This window comes from Molossus molossus, unplaced genomic scaffold (genome assembly GCF_014108415.1).
Source record: "Molossus molossus isolate mMolMol1 unplaced genomic scaffold, mMolMol1.p scaffold_m16_p_5, whole genome shotgun sequence".
Classification (NCBI taxonomy): domain Eukaryota; kingdom Metazoa; phylum Chordata; class Mammalia; order Chiroptera; family Molossidae; genus Molossus; species Molossus molossus.
In genome coordinates this window covers 72235303-72256972 of record NW_023425388.1, presented here as the reverse complement: position 1 = coordinate 72256972, position 21670 = coordinate 72235303, and the positions used below count along the sequence as shown (strand labels likewise).

Here is a 21670-nt window from a genome sequence, read left to right as displayed (position 1 = left end):
TATTATTATAATGATCGTTAAAGGAACACTCTCCTGAACAGTGTAGCATAGGTGGACAGAGCTGGGACTTGACCCAGATGTTTGTCCAAGATCAAGAAGGCTCTGAAAATTAGGTAAGAGCTGGAGGTGTCCTTCAGGTGGCAAGAAGTAAATGAGTGACGGGAAGGGAAGGGAAGGGAAGGGAAGGGAAGGGAAGGGAAGGGAAGGGAAGGGAAGGGAAGGGAAGGGAAGGGAAGGGAAGGGAAGGGAAGGGAAGGGAAGGGAAGGGAAGGATAAAGATTCATCAATTAGGTTTCATGTGGCTTCAGGTAACAAGAAAATATATCTCAAACATGCCTAAACCATAATGAAGTTTCTCTCCCTGGAAGCCAAGCTAAGGGTGGGCTTCAGGACCATCTGAGTCAGGTGGCTGTGGTCCTTTCCCTGCCAGTCCCTGGGCTCTGCTTTGCTCACAGTGCTGGTGGTGAGGGGGACCAGGTTTACACCCTCACCTGACAATCTCCAGAGGGAAGGACTTTTTCAGAAGCACCCAGCAACTTATTCTCATTTTATTGGCCTAGAGTGAGTTGTATACTTATTGCTAAACCAGCCACTGCAAAGGAATATATTTACCCACATTCCATCAAGCTTACTTATAGAATTAGGGTGAGGTCATCTTTCACTAAGACAAGGGTTTCTGAAACTCAACATTAATTAACATTACAGGCCCGGCCAGTATGGCTCAGTATTTGAGCATTGACCCATGCACCAAGAGGTTGACTCCTAGTCAGGGCACATGCCCAGGTTGTGGGCCAAATCCCCAGTGGGGGGGCATGCAGGAGGTGACCAATCGATGTTCTCTCTCATCTATGTTTCTATCTCTCTCTCCTTCTCCCTTCCTCTCTCTCTAAAAATCCATTTTTTAAAAAAAAGGTTTTTTTCAATTAACATTATAGGCCAGATAACTCTTTGTTGTTGGGGGCTGTCCTGTGTATTGTAGGGCATTTAGCATTTAACGGCGTCCTTCACCTCTACCTACTAGAATCCCAATACACTTCCTCCCAATGTCTCCAGATATTGCCAAATGTCATCTGGGGGCAAAACAGTTCCCCACCCCTGGTTGAAATCACTGACTTAAACACATGGGCCGGTGGATGGAATTGCCTCCCGGAAAGAGTACGTAGGAAAAGATGAGGAGCTGGACGTGGGGGAAATGATAAGGATTTCCCACAAGGAAGGTAGGTGGAGGAAAAAAATCTATGGATAAATCTCAAAATGCACTGTCAGAAGGTAAGAAGAGAACCACAAAAGAATAGAAGGCTGTGTTCAAGAAGCATAAAATCAGGAAGTTTTAAGCAACTGAAAGACCACAGTGAGGTCAGCTAAGAGGAAGGCTGAAAATCATTTACTGCAAACAGCGATTTTCAACCAGCAGCTGCCACGCACCGGTGTTCCACAAAATGTTGAAAACATGTGATACCTAACTATTTAGTCAGGGATACTGACCTCATTTCCCTTAGGTTGTCAAATAAAAAATAAATAACAGCCAACATAAAAATAAATAAACAAACAAATAAACAAACACATGGGCTGCCAGGCACAGATGAGGATACCTGAACAAAATCCAGCTTAGTTAGGAAGTAGGGAAATGAGAAAGTTTACTACAAAGGGCTTTGAAAAAGTGAGGCAACAAAGAACCTTTGTCATGCAGAGAGGCTACAGAAAAAATTCAAAGATAATACAACTCAGATGTCACATGACCACTAGTGAGACAAGACTTAGATGATTTAAAACAAGAGCACAGAAGGCAAGTTCTACGGAAGAGAAAAACCAGCTGGTGACTCTTTCAAGTACATCAGCAGAGCATTGATAAGCCAGCCTGAGTGAGGGACCTTATCTGAAAGCTGAAGTGAGAATTCAGGGAGGAACCTTTGCAGAAGACCAGGGGCCAAGGTTAGTATGACTGTGGGGCCACAGGAAGTTCAGTGGAGCTCAGACCTACAGGAAGTGCCGTGGGGGCTGGTGGCAGCTCTGCTTTCGTTAGGTAACAATGGGAAGGCTGCATTTGGAAAACTGTCAACTCCTCTGCATTTGTTTTTCTTTGGTTTGTCTGCAGTTCTGTAAGTTGCATTTGAAAAATGTCAACATTGGCTCCAACTGTATTAAAAAGAGAAAGAATTTATTTAATGCTTCATGGGATGGAAAAGGAGATGAGACCCTAGAGCCAAGTGAAGTGGAAATAGTGTTGGTAAAGAGTTTCCTCAGTCTTTGAAGGGACTTTTTTTTTCCATGGTATGAATGGATGGACACTGTATGCTTCATTCATCAATTAGTACAGTGATACCTCGGTTCTCGAACGCCTTGACTTTCGACTAAATCGGTATTCGACCAGGAGATTCGAGAAACTTTTGTCTTGGAATCCGAACAAATATTTGGAACTCGAACTTCCGAGATGAGCCGAGTTGAGCCGAATGGCGTTCATTCGGCCCAGCGCGCCTTGCTTGCGTCATCAGTGTGAGTGCAGAGAGAGAGTCACGCTTTGTGGAGAGAGTCACGCTTTACACTGAATTTAACCCTTAGACATACTGTACACTTTTATTTCTTGTTGAGACTTATGTTTTTCTACATATTATATACAAATTAGGCCAGTAAGTAGGCATTTTCTGGGGCTTGGAACGAATTAATCCAGTTTCCATTATTTCCTATTGGGTTTCATTGCTTCGGTTCTCGAACAATTTGGTTCTCGACCGTCCTCCTGGAACGAATTATGTTCGAGAACCGAGGTATCACTGTACTTAAAACAGGGTTCCCTTTGGTAATCTAAGGAGTACCAGCAAGGGCTCTGTGCTCTAATCCTCCACTCACTCTATCAGTGGAGAAACCCACATTTTACATCATTAAAGAGTCTGTACAGGAATTCAGTTACCAACTGGGGAGGCGAATGAAGCAGACCTCACAGGCCTGTGGGGCCATCTGAGCTGTCACCATGAACCTGGGGTGCAGCTTAAGAGAAGGCCACTTTTTCAAGTGAGAGAGCTTCACAAACCTGTCGGGTTTGTAGATTTAAATGGCCAAGCAAATTGTTCCCTGGATAGAGCCATTATTGAATCAGCCTCTCAGCAAAGAGCAGGGTCCAGAGGGAATAAGACAAGCAGTGTGTTGAGTCTGGAGGAATCAAGGAGCACAGGCCATCCCCAGGCTCCGGGACAATGGGGCTCTGCTCTTCTTTCTCCAAATGTCCTGGACTTTTCTTGCCCAGTTTTTTCTTCAAGAGGAATTTTATACGCCTCTGCCAAGATTAATGGTTTTCTTCATTTTTCTCCTCAACTTTTGGGAAAAAATATGAAATTAGTTGGTGTAGGTGGAACTTCATGGCAGCTCGTTCGCATCATTTCTGACTCCCTTTCAGCTTCCACCCTCCTGAGTTCAGAGACAGGAAAAGGCAGGACCATAATAAATAGGAAGTCCCTGAATATTCCAAATATGCTCACAATGAAGTTTTTCCCCTCACACGGAGCACTAAGCATAAAAAGCAAGCATGTAAGCATATCTTATTATATGTTAGTAACGCAGACAGATGGCAAGGGGTTTGTGCTCAGACAAAAACACACCAGAACAAGTTTCCTCAATTACATAAGCTCATTCACAACCTTATGTGTGTGCTTATCTCCAGCCAGAACATCTTGGTCTGTCCTACGAACTAATATTTTTGTATTTAATTCTGCTTTCTAAATAGGATACAATTAAGTACAAATATGGCTTGCCTTCTGGAACCATTGATCATATGTGAAGTTTGGGAAAAAATGCTGTGGTTTTTGCATTCAGGAAGTATCAGACATTTTATCCGATGTTGGCCAGTCTTATATCTAAATTGTGCTTATAAAAGTCCACAGCATTAAAACATTTTATGTGCTGGCAACTGTATTGCACATGAAAATCTTGATGCTCTTAATCATCACAGAATCACTGGTATTGCTTCCGGATGAATAGGGTTAGTTACTACATCAAAACCAGCAGGAGCAGAGTGCAGAAATCAGTGACACGTCCAAGTCTGAACAGACCTACGTGGCTGGCTTTTCCTTTTTTAATGAAGTTGTCACCTAACAAAACAGTGATTGTTTTTGTTTCCTGGCTTGTTTTGATATTCGTTTTTTTCCCTTTCTTTTTATTACACACACACACACCCCCCATTGGCTCCCATAAACCATTTCAACCTCTTGACACAACTGACCTCAAGCATTTTCCTATGCACACTTCTACTTACCTTATCAGAGGGCTTCCCAGTAACACCAAAATGCCAAAAAGTCTGAGTTTTATTTTATTTTATTTATTTTTATCCTCACCCGAGGACGTTTTTTTTTCGATATTTTGTTCAGATAGAGTGGGAGGGAGAGAGAGAGAGAGAAACATCAACGTGAAAGGGACACATTGAGTGGTTGCCACCCACATGACCCAATCAGGGCCGGGGACAAACTGCAACCGAGGTACATGCCCTTAGCGGGAACCAAACCCGGGTCTCTGCAGACCTCAGGCCAACGCTCTAACCACTGAGCCAAACAGGCCAGGGCTGGGTTTTATTATTTTAATGTCACTCTTCACTTATTGTTTGCACATTTAATATTTTTTAAATTAAAGCTTAAGTAAGGGACAGATGTTGATGGTTAAAAATAGGGAGCTTAAGCTTGAAAAGAAAAAAATTGTGAAAGAGATTGAGGGAACTGTAAATGTAAAAGACTGTATATATCACTTAGGGATAAGATCGACACAGGGATTTTTGTGAAACTTCCCACAAGGAACTAGAGAGAAAGAAGACCCGAGCACAGCCCAATAGGGAATCATTGGCAAGCACAGCAGCCGATCTAAAGAGCAAAGATTATGCTCAGATACTTCTTTAAAATGTGAGTTTATGGTAGTGGGAATGCATATGAGCCTCAACTTTCTCCAGAATATCTTGAGCACTTCACCAAAGTGACATGCTTACTGCCAGTTATTCATAGCTTGAAGGAAAACCCTTGCATTTTTTAAAAATGGAAAGATAAATTTTAGCCGAGACCATTATGATAAACTAATGTCCATCCAATATCTGAGCGACTCCAGGCAAATTACTTGATCTCTCAGCACCTCCCTTTTGTTGTCTTTAAAATGGTGATAACAATAGTACCCACCTCGTAGGGTTGTTGAAAAATTAAAATTCTTGTAAAGAGTTCAAAAGAGTGTCTGACACACAGTAAGTTTTCAACAGCCACTAGCCAGTAGTAGTGATAGAGGTAGTAGCAGCAGCCGCAGCAGCAGTAGTAATAGTCACAGAAGCATTAGTAGTAGTAGCAGTGGCGGTGGTAACACCATTAGTACTTGTTATAGTTAATAGAAGCAACAGCAGAAACAGCAGCAGAGCTCTGTGCTGTAACTATGACCAAATCTGTCCTAGGCCACAAAAAAAAAAAGTCAAATTGTAGACACCATCTTCCCGTAACGCTGTTTTTGTGCACAACAGATTTACTCTCTCATACTTAAGAGTACGAAAGTAACCTGTTTCTGTGCCTTGAAGTTGGATAAAAAGTAGAGATGGTGTTGATACCATGCTATTATGAATAAACCCAAGAAAGGCCAGGAAACATCTACTTTCTTTAAATAATAAAACATGTGTCAAGGGATCTCCAAGCCTAGGAACTGGGTGTCTGCACTCTGAGGGCCCGGAGCCTTGCCTGCTAGGAATACAGCATTAGCCCCAAGGTGCTGCTGTCCAGCTGCTGAGCCATCAAAGTGAGAACGGAAACGGAGTCTCCAAGGCCATCAGATTTGTCTCTCATCATCTGGCTAAATATTTTTAGCTTGGGATTTAATTATTTTTCTTCACGAAGGGAGTGAATGGGCACACAGAGTAAAATAAAGCTTGTGAAGCCTACAAAGCCGGCTTGCAAAGCTGATGTTTTGCAAGTGGAAATGAAGTTTGAGAGCTGGATGAAGACAGTTGTCTGTGACAACGCTGGTTTGAGGCTTTGGGTTCTTTTACATGTTACACCCTGTAGCATTCATGTAAACTATAGCGAACTATGTTTTCAATGAAGAAATGGAAATATATTTACAGCGAGGATATAAAGAATAGTCTCAGTTATGCGTCTTCACTGAAAATTTATTCCCCTGCAATAGTACAAGAGACTGCCAAGTTACTCACAGACTCTTTTGCCCGTGTTTGGGGACACAAGCAATCTCATCTTTCAGAAAGATTTCAGTAGGAAATTCCCACCAATGCGACAATATCCCAGATCTTTGCAAAGCTTAGGAGACAGTGCAGAAACATTCTCATGCGTCTCCATAGATAAGTGTGGCCCTGGAAACGTGGCGACACTAAATCCGAGTCAGAAACTGCCTATACACCCGCTCAGAGGCAGTTTCTGCTCTCTCTGTTCGGCTCCACCTAACTGTCACGGATGGATGAACTTGGTGGGACAGTATCTTGCCTAATGACCAGTGAGAAAGTTGGGAGATATTTTTCTCTGACACTTGCAGTAGGGTGATTCCTGATGACCTCCAGCCTCTCAAAGGAATGAGTCCACTTTCCCTGCAAGGAGTCCTTCACTGGAGACGTTTGAGGAGCACTTTTTTCATCTATTTTTCTCTCACTAACAACCACTTGTCAATAGATATGCCTATTCTACCTCTGAAATATCCCTCAAAATAACCGATGTCCATCCACATTCTTAGTTCATGTAGCCATTATTTATTGCATGTAGCAATTTCCTTTCCTATCTGGGCTTTTTCTGCCTGTTGCAAGGGTACTGCTAACCGCTATAACAAGTAAACCTCCAAATTACGTTACATCTTAATCACAGAAGTTTATTTCTAATGTTTTTGTTCAGTGGTGGCCTTTCTCACAGTGATTTCAGGACCCAGGCTCTTTTGTTCTTGTGATTCTGCAATACTGTCAGGCAAAAATCAGCAACTTTTCTCTCAAGTGCCAAATAGTAATTATTTTAAGCTTTGCCAGACATAATAGTCTCTGTCACAACTGTTCAACTCTGCCACTGTAGCCAGCCATAGACATACCCAAATGAGTGTGACTATATCTCAATTAAACTCTGTTATGAGTACTGAAATTTTATTTTCCTAGAACTTTTACCTGTCATAAAATATTATTTTTCTTTTCATTTTTCTCTCCAATAATTTAAAAATCATTCTTAGTTCAAGGGCCATAGATAAACAGGTGGCAGGCTAGATTTGGCCTGCAGGTCATAGTTTGGTGATTCTTGTATTAGAGTGAAGAGAATATTAAGTTTAAAATGTTGTGCCCTGGTAATTCAGACTACTTAGAATAGTGTTGTGTTTTTCCTGTTTTAGCAACTAGACATAAAGTCTTTGCCTCTTTGCTTTTCTTTTTTAACAGGCTCTGGAGATATGGCGGTGTCACATCCCATTGCTGCCAGCACCCCAGAAGGGAGCAATTATGGGACAATAGGTATTTCCTACGAGTCCATTCATAGAAGCACTTCCTCATTCTCCGACAAAGGTCCTCCAGCCACTAGGAACTGTGAGAGTGGGCAAGACAGTCATCACTTAAGATTGTATTGTCTTTATAAGATGAATTGCGTGGAGGATCTGGAAGGTTCCTTCCAGCTCTAACTTCCTCTTGTTCTATTATTCTGTTTCTTGGATCTGCTGGACACACTTGAGCAGAATTCCTACAATGGTTCCATCAACTCCCAAAGCCCCCGTGGGGATTTTTTATACCCACCCTGACTAAGGACTTGAAACATGTGTCAGAGTCTGTCAGGGAGCCCGACCTCAAATAACCAGTGGTTTCATTCTCAGGTTTCAGTGGAGTAAGGGCGATCTGGAGACTAAGGCTGAGCTGCAGGTGGTCATGGCTGAAGCCTAACGGTCTTTCATTTTGGCTAACTTCATAATTGAATCTGCTCACTGCCACCCAGTCATTCACATGGCAACCCCCAGTGTTCACAAAGTGGCCTGATAGGAACAGAATTCCTAGCCTATCTTGGAGTGGAGGCTCCAATATTCCGTGCACTCCGATGACGCATATGGGCCTAGGAATGGTGCACCTCAAATTTCAGCGTAGAGGGACTGGGGATCCTGTATTCCTGCCCTGTTGTTCTGTAACTCTGAGAAGTATGTGGGCTCAGTGCAGGCGACTTATTTCTGGCTCTGCCAGAACAGGGGCTTTGTTTGTTTGTTTGTGTAACCATCTGCACAGAAGAAATTAAAGCGGAAGGTAGGCTCAGCTCATGTGGTCATCAAGCTGCACAAATCCCAACTGTTCACGGGGACACAAGGATTCTTCTTCCTGAGAATGTTGTTTACATTATGTAATCCTAGATGTGGCATGTGAGGGATTTCTGTGTACAAATACTTGATCCACAAGCCATGTGTAGCTGCTGGATATGAGTGCACTCACATGTATATGTGGTAGATGCTATACATAACTATGTGCATGTGTATGTTTATAAATTTATGTTCATATTTTAAATATGAAACATGAAATATAGCATTTTATCTTTGCATCTAATGGTTAACAGAGTAGATGTCTTTACATTCTTTTTTTCTTTTTTTATCCTCACCCGAGGACATTTTTGCATTTATCTTCAGATAGAGTGGGAGGGAGAGAGGGAGGAAGAGAGAGAGACACATCGACTGGTTGCCACCCACACAACCCCAACGGGGCAGGGGACAAACTGCAACCAAGGTATGTGCCTTTAGCAGGAACCAAACCCGGGTCTCTCTGGTTCATGGGCTGACGCTCTAACCGCTGAGCCAAACCAGCCAGAGCTATATTCTTAATATATATTTAGCCCTAAAACTAGACGATTTAAACATAAAAATAGGAGAAGTGGAAAATAAAAAATTCACTGAGGAGGAATTGAGAAAAAGATCATGTGTGTGGGTAAGGTGTTAGTTTTTACTAACATTGTCAAGTATGAGTCAGCACCATGCTCTTTGCAGAGAATGGGCTCCCTGGGTGCTTCTTGGCTTTGGAAGGCAGATGAGCGTTCTCTGTTTCAGATGAGTCAGGCTCCAGTCCCGGCAGGCAGATGTCCTCCTCTGATGGGGGCCAGCCATGCCACCAGTCAGACACAGACAGCTCCGTGGAGGAGAGTGACTTCGACACCATGCCAGACATTGAGAGTGATAAGAATATCATCCGGACCAAGGTACCGCTGCCTGCTATGCTCTCTGAGAGGGTGGAAAGTTTGGTAGTTGAATACAACTTCAACAAAGCTTTCGTTTTTTTTTCCTCCCTTCAGGAGAAGTCTAATTTCCCAGAGGGCATTTTTAGATAAAATATAACTGTAGACTAAAAGCAATACTCTAATTAGCACTTCTTTCTGGAGGAAGAAAATGAGAGCATTAAAAAGAATAGAGCATTAAAATACCCTCAGGGTCTGAAGCAACAGCTTGTGGACAATAAAGGAGGAAGGGATCCAACCAGATGGAAGAACAGATTTATTGAGGGGTGTAGCTGGAAAACCTTTCTGATTCTGTACATGTCATCCTTCAGGAATAAGGCTTGTTTCTTTCTGGTATATATCTGTTACATTGTGTTGTATCCAGAAAGGGATTATGAAGGTGAATTGTACAGTTTCAATCCTGCCATTCAAGAACCACAGTGTGGACATCTCTGAAAACTGGGAAATCAGTTCTTGAGATACAAGAAGCATTTGACTCCCAATAGTTTCCCTACATTAACCAATCCTTAACATTCCAAGAGAAAGAATGGGATTTTTATTAAGGTACTCTGGGATACGCAAAATTAAAAGAAAAATCTTGTTACATAATTTTTAAGTCTCTAGTGAGGGACTAAACTGAAATTTGTAAAGCTCTCCTTTGTATCTTGTGCAAAAAAAGCAAGTACAATTTCATATTCTCTTTTTATTTGGCTTCCCAGATGTTTCTTTACCTGTCCGATCTGTCCAGGAAGGACCGGAGAATCATCAGCAAAAAGTATAAGATTTATTTTTGGTGAGTAGACAACCAAGTGGGCCATAGTTATCTTTATTAAAATTTAAGTTTTCTTTGTATAAGGTAGAGTCACTTGTATCACAGGTTTTAGTGTTTAATGAGGCACACGCATATGTTTTCAAGGATCCATGCCACATTCCACAGGAAAAACAAAAGTAAACTACAAAAAGGCAACCAGCCCTAACTTACATAAATACTATGGAAAAATAAGAATGGTAGTAGACTCCATATGTGTAGGGGAGCACACTAATTCCTCTTCCGGAAGGCTAATGTAACAGTAGCATTAATATCACCACTTTGCATGAGTCACGCTAAGCTGCATCCATTTCCTCTTATCCTCACCAGGCTTTGCTCTTAGAAGAACCAAAGATTTCAGGGACTAGATGTCTTAGAGCATCTCAGAGTAGCTGGAGAAGACCCTGGGAGGAGATAATAGTACCAGCCAATGATAAGTAGATCTGCGATGCTCGATGCTCAAACACGCAGATACAACCTCCCTGGGGGGAGGGGAGGCTTGCAGAATTTCATAGTGGGACCTTCACTTTGGAACTAAGAAGAATCTAAGAGAGCCACATCCCTTTGTGTGATGCCATCTCCCATGACTTATCTGACCTCTTTTCTCTAACAACATCCTTAAGAGATAGGTTCTCATTAGTAATTTGGTTAAATCAGAAGCAAGTATGATTACACTATTTTACAAATGACTGGAGCAACAAGAACCACATTATCAGTTTCTAATTGCTTTTGTGAGTTGACTAGGGAGTTAGGGGTGAAAACATTCTTTTTAAAAAAAAATCTGGAGAGTATTATGCTAAGCAAAATAAGCCAGTCAGAGAAAGACAAGTACCACATGATCTCACTTACTTATAGAATATAATGAACAAAATAAGCTGACAATCAAAACAGATCCAGAGACAAGGAAGTAGGGAACAGACTGACAAACCTCAGAGGGAAGAGGGATGGGGTGGGGTGGGAAGAGATAAACCAAAGAACATATATGCATAACCAATGGACACAGACAATAGTGTGGAGAAGGCAGGAAGGGGGTGGGAGAGGGGAGGAGGGGGTTAACAGGGGGAAAAGGGGGACATCTGTAATACTTTCAACAATAAAGATTTTTAAAAATCGAACAAAGATTCCATTGTTAATTTGGAAATAGCTATTTCCGGTTCTTTCTGCCTGCATAGGAATATCATCACTATTGCTGTGTTCTATGCACTACCTGTGATCCAGCTGGTCATCACCTACCAGACAGTAAGTGCCACCCTGAACCCCAGAACCCAAGCTTTCATATACAGGGAGAGAGCTTTGCTGTGATGTACAGAGAAAGGGAACTTGGGATCAGTTCAAAAATTAATTTCCCATTTGGATTCTAATTGGACTTCTCCAATGCTTCATCTTTGACTTACCTTTAACTCTACTTCCCAATTGTTTTATCACAGAGGGACATGGGACCACTTTTATTATTTTGTGTACCAATCTGAAATTATTTCCTTGCACTCATTCAATCATAATATCAATCAATTGTGTATATGATTTAGCAGTCTGAACTTTGACCACCATGGGATAGTAAGTAGAGTAACTGAAGTTCCAGACCAAAACAAAGAAACCTGATATCTCCATTTAGCCTGTGCCGTCTCACTAAGGAGATACTTTTTTGTAAGAATAAAAACAGCTTTATAAAACGAATATAATAGTAAATCAAAAGAAAACTAAAATAAAAACCAAATAAACAAAAATAATAAGTAAAACACCTTGAGACTCCCTACCACCCCTTCATGGAACCCAAGGGTCCAGGTCACTTCAGTGGCCTTCTCTAGGATGTATTCTACAAGAGCAAACCCATTTAGAGTAACACAAGGCTGAAGGTGTTTCTAATGCAATGGCTCCCAAACTTCATTGTGCATTAAAAGCATTTGGGGAACTTAAAAATCCTGGTGTTCAAGCTGTACCCACAGCAATTAGATCAGAGTCTCTTAGAGTGGAACTGGCACCAGTATTGATTAAACTCCCAGTGATTCCAGTGTACAGCCAACTTTGAGAGCCAATAGTCTAATAACATTCAGCCAAGTGTGTGCTTACTACATGATGAGGACAAGGGCTTTATAAAGTTTGAATACCACAGTTTATCATCTAAATATTCTCTGAATACTTTGGGACCCTGTCAGAAGACATAGATGTGCTGTGGTCTAGGAAGTTTCTTAATGATAGAGATGGTGATAAATATGGAAAACTGAACATCCATGTCCTCATGTCTACCTGCAGCATGGTTATTTTCACAGAGGGTGGGACAGCTTCTTATCCTCCCAGCATTCATCTAGAAAATAGGACATAGCATGGCAGCCCTAATAGGCATGTCCCAATGTTAGCATCCTTTGATACTCCTTTAATCATAAGAACAAAGGAAATGTACTTAGTTGAATTCCACCTCGAGGCCATATAATGAGGAAGACCATATTTCAACTCAAAGCAAGATGGTAGCATTCAAAGGACGTGAGCCTGTGCTGGGTAAAAGTGGCCCGTGATGGCGCAGCCCGGAGAGGAGGGCTGGTACACTGTAAGTCACTGACAGTGTTTTGCTGTGAGCAGTGCTGTTTGTGTAATTTCAGGCTTAACTCAGAGGACCAAGGGAAACTGCAAATCTTCTCGCTCTTGATTTTGTAGGTGGTACATGTCACTGGAAACCAGGACATCTGTTACTACAATTTCCTCTGTGCTCACCCCTTGGGCGTCCTGAGGTAAGCCCAGTCCGCTGGTTGCCCATGAGGCTTTTAGGAATGCCTTTCTATGTAGTGTTGTGATCTCAGTTTTTAAAAATACTAAAAACATCTGTGGAAAATTGCCCCAGTCTTGGATAAAGAGAAATGAAATCAGGAAGTTGAGACCAGGTATGCTTCTCTCATTCCAGTATGAGGGTTCAGGAACTATTCCTAAGAATAATCTGCTGAGGCGAGGGCAGGGATATTTTTAAAAACATCAGGTCCCTTATTGTGATGATACTCATCCAAGGGCATGAACTGCTAGTACATTCAATCCATTAAACAACCTCATGAGAAAGATAGTATTATTGTCATCATCCTCCTTTTTTAGATGACGATGCTAAGGCTTAGAAAGGTAAGAACTTGCTGAAGGTCCCTCAGCTGTTAGTGATGTAGAAACTTGAACCCACACCTGCTGCCTCCAAGACCATGCTGTAGCCACCAGAAGTGGACAGAGCATTAGCCTGGAAGTTGGGAGCCTGGTTTCTTGTTCTAGAGCTGAACTAGCCTCAGTTTTCTAATTAAAGTCACTGGTTGTGACCAACTGACACTTATCCTGAAACTTACACCTGCAGAGCTGAGTGTTGACACATAAGGTGGGTCCCTCTATGAGAATTCCCTCTCACAGTGTAGCTGAAACTCTTGGCCAAATGACCCATCTTTAGAGCTTCTCTCTTTCCCGGGCTTCATTCCATGCCAGTGCCACTGGGACCAGACAGGATTGGGAGGGTGTTAGGGAAGCGTAGTGGGCACCCCTGAGAGAAAACAGCACATTTTCCTGGCTAAGCATCCTAAAATGAAAGGTTAAAGGTGATCTCTGATGATTTTCCAGTCCTGGAATCTTATGAAAGGGTTAGCGGTAGAAAACACACATGCCGAGTTCCCTTGCTAATCCATGCATTCATTCTCTAAGTCTCTGGTTGCCTGGCTCTCCCATGGTTTCTCTCTCATCCTTTCAGCGCCTTCAACAACATTCTCAGTAACCTGGGGCACGTGCTCCTGGGCTTCCTCTTCCTGTTGATAGTCTTGCGCCGAGACATTCTCCATCGAAGAGCCCTGGAAGCCAAGGACATCTTTGCCATGGTGAGGAAAGGGCAGGCAAATCGGAGGTGGGAGCTAAGAAGGGTTATGATTTCAAATGGGATCTACAAAGGGGAAGGACATCTGGCTTGATGGTGATGGTGGATTATGATGCTTGAGGCCAGAAGCTTGGGCTTCCGGATTCTGTGGCTATGTCACTCACTGGTATCTTTCTATTGACCACACTGTCTCCTTTTTCAGGAGTATGGGATTCCCAAACACTTTGGTCTCTTCTATGCTATGGGCATCGCATTGATGATGGAAGGAGTGCTCAGTGCTTGTTACCACATCTGCCCTAATTACTCCAACTTCCAGTTTGGTAATTAGACTTTATATCAACTACACAGATTTGAGTTATAGGAGTCTTATCCTGGGACCCTCCCAAAAATGCCATGGTCATAGTTGCAAAAATTAAATGACATTTTACATGAGCTACAGTGGATCTGAGGACACCTCACCACACGGCATGGCTTCCAAATATTGTACCATTTTTTTGTCTCTCTGACTACCTTTTAGATTAAAAAACTCTCAACTCTGAATGTTGATCTCATGGCCAGATCTGCAGGTGGACCATGGGCTAGCATCAGGCAGCAAGTTGGGTAGAACTCACCAATAAGTATCTAGAAAGTTCCTTCAGTGTAACTTGACCTAATTTAGCAGTTAGACTGCTTTGGGGTAAATGTGATAGAAAAACCAATTCAAATTGAATTAAGTAATAAGGATGTTGCCCGGCTGGTGTGGCTCAGTGGATTGAGCATCGCCCCATGGACTGAGAGGTCCCAGTTTGATTCCTGGTCAGGGCATATGCCCAGGTTGTGGGCTTGATACCCAGTAGGGGGTGTGCAGGAGGAAGCCAATAGATGTTTCTCTCTCACATTGATGTTTCTATCTCTTTCTCCCTTCCTCTCTCTCTAAAATCAATAAAAACATATTTAAAAAACAATAATAAGGACATTTATCTGGCTCACCATCTGAAACTCCAGAGGTGGGAAGGGTTAGTGGCTCTGACACTGTCTCACATGTTGCTTTTGTCCTCAGTCTGTCAGGGAGCTCACAGTGGCAGATACAGGCACAGCAGGTTCTGGCTTCCTGTCTCCACTCCACGACGTCTGGAGGACACAGCCAGCTGGCTTCAGGAGCCTTCACTTAAGAGCAACTCCCCCAGATAACGTACCCTCACACCTCAAAAGCTTAAACAGTCATGAGCCCATTCCAGAATCATTCTCTGTGTGCAAGTTAGCTCAGGCCTGGGTTGCGACACCAGTCACAGTGACGAAGGAGGTGGGATGGCCTTTAGATCACTGGAATCCCTCCCTGGAACCTGGGTGGGGTCAGCCTTTCTGAAGCAAATTGGCTGGAAGGGTATGCATTTCTGAACTGAAAACGGGGCTGAGAAATTTGAGTTAGGACTGAGACGCTGTCAGGAAGGAGGAGGGAAAAGCTGATGCTGGTAGTAGGCAATTAATAATGTCCACACTCAAGAATAAGGAAATTTTTTTTTTATCCTCACCGGAGGACTTTTTTTTTTGCATTTATCTTGATAGAGCGGGAGGGAGAGAAAGGGGGAGAGAGAGAAACATCAGTATGAGAGAGACACATCGAGTAGTTGCCACCCATACGGCCCCAGTTCTGGGGCCAGGGACAAACTGCAACCAAGGTACGGGCCCTTAACGGGAATTGAACCCAGGACTCCCTGGTCCGTGGGCCAATGCTTTAACCACTGAGCCAAACCAGCCAAGAAAAGAATAAGGATTTTTCATTTTTATTAATTAATTAATTTATTTTTGTTACAGATGTTTCTCCTTTCCCCCCCACTGATTCCCCCTCCCTCTCCCTCCCGCCCTGTTCCCAGCTTTTTTGTCCATGTCCATTGTTCATGCATACATGCATGAAAGTTCTGTGGTTTATCTCTCCCCCCCCACCCCCTCTTTTGAGGATTGTCAGTCTGTACCCCACTTCCATGTCTCTGGGACTACACCATTCCTCAGACTGTTATGTTCATTATATTCCACAAATAAGTGAGATCATATACTTGTCTTTCTCTGTTTGGCTTGTTTTGGTTAGGATAATACTTTCCAGGTCCCTCCATGTCATCTCAAAGGATAAGAGATCTTTCTTTCTTACAGCTGCATAGTACTCCATTGTGTATATGTACCACTACTTTTTTATCCATTCGCCTACTGATGGACATTTGGGCTGTTTCCAAATCTTAGCTATTGTAAATAGTGCTGCTACGAACATGGGGTTACATATATTCTTTCTAATTGGTGTTTCAGGCTTCTTAGGGTATATTCCTAGAAGTGGGATCACTGGGTCAAATGGAAATTCAATTTTTAATTTCTTGAGGTAACACCATATTGTTTTCCATAGTGGCTGCACCAGTCTGCATTCCCACCAGCAGCGTACTAGAGTCCCCTTTTCTCCACAACCTCGCTAACACTTGTTGTTTGATGATTTGTTGATGGTGGCCAAGGAATAAGGATTTTTTAAACAGTCACTTTTAGGTTTGTGCTCTAGCCTTTGGCTAACTTAGAACACCACAGAAATTCTCTGTCACATTTTAATTTTTTTTTTTTTTTTTTTGTGGTATGTGCCCCTAGCAGGAACTGAACCCGGGACTCTGGTCCGCAGGCCGACGCTCAACCACTGAGCCAAACTGGCCAGGGCCATTTTAATTTTTTAAATTAGAAAGCATCGCCCAGCCAGTGTGGCTCTGTGGTTGAGCGTTGACCCAGGAACTAAGAGGTTGCCAGTTCGATTCCTGGTCAGGGTACATGCCCAGGTTGTGGGCCAAATCCCTAGTGGGGGGCATGCAGGAGGCAGCTAATTGATGTTCTTCTCTCTCATAGATGTTTCTACCTCTCTCTCCCTCTCCGTTTCTCTCTCTCTAAAATCAATAAAGAAAAAACATTTTTAAAGAAAGAATTTTAAATAGGGAAAATGAGAGAGAACAATATCATTCACCACTCAGAATGAATGAACGCTGATATTTAAACATATTTGCCTTAAATATACTTAAGAAATAAAATATTGTGTTACGTGGAAGTCCTTTTTTGAACTGCTTTCCAAATTTATCCCCTCTTTTCTTCCTCAGAGGCAACAACTATGATTAATTTGGTATTTATTCTTTCAGTTTGTTTTTATAGTTTTACTACATTTATAGTAAATTGACATTAATTTACCACACTGTGTTCACAACCTTCTTTTTTCATCCAACAATATATTTTCAGATTCATCAATATTGTATCAAGGACAGCTAGTTCATTCATTTTTAAGGATGGTCATATTCTGTACTAAAAATATACCACATTTATCAGTTCCTCTCTTGAACAACCTTCTGCTGTTACCAGTATCTTACTGTTGCAGACAAGGCTGCACTGAACATCCTTGTGTACAGCTCTGTGTACATATGAGAGAGGTTCTCTGGGGTACCTAGGAGAAGAATTTTGGGGTCACCTGCAATGGAAGACATGCATCATCCATTTTACCAAAAACTGACAAGTTTCTCTCCAGAACATTAATTCCCACTTCTGCTGGCTGTGTGAGAATTCCCATGTCCCCACGTCATCACTAGCGTGTGTTATTGTCAGACATTTACATTCTTTGTTAGATTTTTGAGTAACACGGAATATTGCATTGTTGTTTTAAGTTGCATTCCCATAACTCATGAAGCTAAGCCACATTTAACTTCCAGCCGTTTTCCATCCCTGGGCTATAAAGCTGTACAGGAGCAGTGATCATTGTGGTAATATTTCAGGATGCTGAGAAGGACCTCCTACATCCACCTAGGATTTATTTTATTGTCACAGTGCCTTAAATGTCACTATTAGGGCTTTTTTTGTTATTGTTGTTGAACACCAACATTTAAACACAAATACCTCTGCCAGTGGGAATAGTCAGTTATTTAGCATATCATCAGATACTTTTCTTCTGTGAACTAGGAACAGCTTTGGAGGGATTCAGAAGTGGAGTATGTAGGGTCTGCCTAGAGGATGTGCCTGGGAGGCAGGCATGTTGGAGGTCTCCACATAGTCTGAGGCAACAAATTCCCCAGGGCCTGAAGGGAGGGGGGTGTCCTGGGCAGAGGAGAAATCTGTCTGTTGCCTACTGGGTCCTGATGTCTTGGCTCCTCCTCTGTGCCCTCAGACACCTCCTTCATGTACATGATCGCCGGCCTCTGCATGCTGAAGCTCTATCAGACCCGCCACCCAGACATCAACGCCAGCGCCTACGCTGCCTACGCCTCCTTCGCCTTGGTCATCTCACTCACGGTCCTCGGAGTGGTGCGTCCCTCCCCTCAGACTCCAGCCTCCCTTTCAGAAAGGGCCCTCTAGAGAGGTTCTTTGTTGTTTGTTTGTTTGTTTGTTTGTTTGTTTGTTTGTTTTTTGTTGGAGCTCAGGTGAACAGAATTGAATTAATCATAATTCTTGGTTCATGACACTCTCATCGTTGATTTGTTCATGGCATTTTATTTAGTTGTTTGGCTAGTTATTTTTATAATGTAATTGGCACCTGTAAAACTACCCCTGAAGAGTTTCACTATAAAGCTGGGGCTTGAGTCATGTGAGACGGAAACAGGAACATACAAGACCGGAGTGAAACTGCTTTCTAAATGTGCACGCGCAGGTGTTCGCTGTCTGCTGTTACCCCAAGAGCAGTAGCCCCCAGCTGTACACCTGTTATTCCTTCACCATTGCCTCACCCGTTTCTTCCCTTTTCCATTGTTATTTGGCCAGGTAGCTATTCTTTTTCCTGTCCTGGGTGTAGGACCCCTGTGAGGTCGGAGAGGGAAGGGCATGCACAGCTCGGCTTTTTAGTCCTTTAGAAGATATGAGAGAGAGAGCAGATTTTAGAAAGGGAAAACCCTCGAGGAAGGTAACGTCCATCTTTACTCCTAGGTGTTTGGAAAAAATGACGTGTGGTTCTGGGTCATCTTCTCTGTGATCCATATACTGGCCTCTCTCGCCCTCAGCACCCAGATCTACTACATGGGCCGTTTCAAGATAGGTGAGTCGCCTTTTATTCTAAACTAAACACACTGAGAAAGCATTGTTTTCACTGATCCTGAGCGGAAGTGTGACTGGTCATCGTGGATACATGATCTGAATTCTGTGTTGTACTTTAGTATATATTCTCTTCAAAACTTCCTCTCCTTTACTGGGTGGCAATAAACTATCATCACTACTAGTTCCAGTCACCGTAGAAGCTAAGCGGGCCATACCCGAGAGCTGAGGCATACCTCCAGCTCCAGGGCCCAAAGGCTCTGCAACCCACCAAACTTTGAAAGTGCATTTGCAGAACAGTAAGATTACCGTACCACCAGTTCTACCTAGGGGATATTTTTCAGTTTGTAGCAATTAAAAGGAGCATTTCTTGCCTGGCCGGTGTGGCTCAGTGGTTGAGCATCGACCCATGCACCAAGAGGTTGCCAGTTCAATTCCCAGTCAGGGCACATGCCTAGGTTGTGGGCCAAATCCCCAGTGGGGGGCATGCAGGAAGCAGCCAATCAATGTTCTCTCTCATCAATGTTTCTCTCTCTCTCTCTCTCTCTCTCTCTCTCTCTCTCTCTCTCTCCCCCTAAAATCAATAAAAAAAATAAAAGGAGCATTTCTTTCTTCTTCTTTTTTTTTTATCCTCACGGGAGGACATTTTTTCCATTTTTTGTTCAGATAGAGTGGGAGGGAGAGAGAGAAACATCGATGTGAAAGGGACGCATTGAGTGGTTGCCACCCACACAACCCCAACCAGGGCCGGGGACAAACTGTAACCAAGGTACATGCCCTTAGCGGGAACTGAACCCGGGTCTCTCTGGACCGCAGGCCGACGTTCCAGTCGCTGAGCCAAACCAGCCAGGGCTCTTCTTTTTTTAAATCTTCACCCAAGGATGTACTTGTATTTATTTTAGAGAGATAGAGAAACATTGATATGAGAGAGAAACATTAATTGGTTGCTTCGCTTACGCGCCCTGACCAAGGATCGAACCTGCAGCCTTTTGGTGTACGGGATGATGCTCCAAGCAACTGAGACACCCGGCCAGGGCAAGGGAGCATTTCTTTAACCGTGATAAATGGTTATCAAGAATGAATTATATATTATTTTCAAATTCTGGGACTGGAACTTTTTGAGACCAACTTGCCGATCTTAGAGGCAGGACACGTCCTGGACTCCCTCTGACAATGTGAACATTAGAACACTGAGCGTTCTACAGAAAGCAGCTTCTGATCTGCTGTTGGTCAGTCATCACACAAGGGAGCAGGTTCAAGTCCTCTTAGAGCATTTAAATTTCACCAGTCATTTTAAGTTCCATGAAGTCAGACTCAAATATTCTTTTGTCTATGTCAAGAAAAAACATTATATATAAACATAAGTTCACTCCTAATATTTGCAGAGCCCAAGGCAAGACTGCAAATAAAAGCTCACATACCATAGGCATGAACATTTTCAAGTGGTAAAGCAGACTAAAAAACTATTAAATACATGAAAGGAAGGAACACAGAAAGGAAGACCAACAACCTGATAAATAGAATATGCCTTTGTTATAACCTAGATGGTCCAGGTTCAAATATAGAATATTCGGTTCCTTAGAATATATCTCTCCAGGAGCGCTGGTCCCCAGCCCTGTCTCTCTTTCCTTCCCACCTCTGTCTCTGTCCTGCATCTCGAGGGGTCTCACAGGTATTCATATGGATACCCTTGTTCAACATCCAAAAGGCCACTCCTTGCCCCTGCAAGTACATTCTCTAATAGTGCCCTCCGCCCTCAGGAAGACAGGCTAGGGAAGGGGGCTATGCAGACTCTAAGAGCAGGCTCGAGGCCATCTGCGGGGGAATGCTGGGGTCCAGGAATTCAGAATGTGGTCTAGAAGGAGAAGGAGTAGTCCCCTTGCCCTGCAGACTCCTCACGCAGTGGGGAATGAGGGCCTCTAGACTACGAGACCCCTCTTGCCATGTCTAAAATTGATTCTACATAAACTAGTGGCTTATTTAAGAGTAGAAGACCAAAAAGAAAACATTTTCTTATTTTGGCAGTTTAGGCCTCCCTTTTCGCATGGTCAGTAAATTTGTCCTTGGCACTACATAGCCAGTGGGCCCCCAGCGCCCCCTCCCCCATGGACGCATCATCAGCTGGTTGAGTAGAACATTGGGTTTGGTGCACTGGTCACTTCCCATCCCCTAGACTCAAAGGTGAGTTTACAAAGTCAACTTCAAAAGGAAAATAAATTGAAGCTCTGTTTTTCTGGATCCTCCCAGAGTTAAAAAAATAAAATTGAATGCAGATACAGTTGTCCCCCAACCCCTTATTCACAGGGAAAGTATTCCAAGTCACGAGTGGATGCCTGAACCTGTGTGTAGTGCCAAGCCCTATGTATACATGTATTGTTTTTTCCTACACATACATACCTATGATAAAGTTTAATTTACAAATTAGGCACGGTAAGAGATCAACAACAATAACTAATAATAAAAGAGAGCAATGATAACAATTACTGTAATCAAAGTTATGTGAATGTGGTCACTCTCTCAAAATATCCTCTTGTGCTGTACTCACCTTTTCACTTCCAGAAAGCACCTTGCAACTTCTCTGGCACATCTGAATTGCCAGCATCAATATTCTTGTGCTCTGGGGCCTTTATTAAGTAAAATAAGGGTCCTTGAAACACCAACAGCAAGAACACCAGGCAGTGGATCAGATAACCAAGATGGCTCCTAAGTGTCCAAGGGCGGGTGACGCTGGCAAAGGGATGAGTCACGTCCCAGGCAATGCGTGGGACTCACGAGATTTCACCACGCTGCTCAGAATAGTGCGAAATTTAAAACGGATGAACTGTCGCCCTGGCCAGTTTGGCTCCGCGGTTAGAGCGTCAGTCCGTGGACCAGTGA

The 21670-nt window shown here is 42.9% G+C and overlaps 1 protein-coding gene across 1 annotated transcript in view; it reads left to right on the top strand.

Annotated features, from left to right (window-relative positions):
- Positions 1 to 21670, top strand: part of SIDT1 (SID1 transmembrane family member 1) — a 98523-nt gene that overhangs the window by 66257 nt on the left and 10596 nt on the right. The window contains exons 11-19 of the mRNA XM_036243864.1: positions 7364 to 7435; positions 8995 to 9143; positions 9878 to 9951; positions 11139 to 11205; positions 12616 to 12689; positions 13670 to 13793; positions 13992 to 14109; positions 17937 to 18073; positions 18689 to 18797. Of these exons, the coding sequence (XP_036099757.1) occupies positions 7364 to 7435; positions 8995 to 9143; positions 9878 to 9951; positions 11139 to 11205; positions 12616 to 12689; positions 13670 to 13793; positions 13992 to 14109; positions 17937 to 18073; positions 18689 to 18797 (924 nt within the window). The remainder of the gene's footprint in view (positions 1 to 7363; positions 7436 to 8994; positions 9144 to 9877; positions 9952 to 11138; positions 11206 to 12615; positions 12690 to 13669; positions 13794 to 13991; positions 14110 to 17936; positions 18074 to 18688; positions 18798 to 21670) is intronic.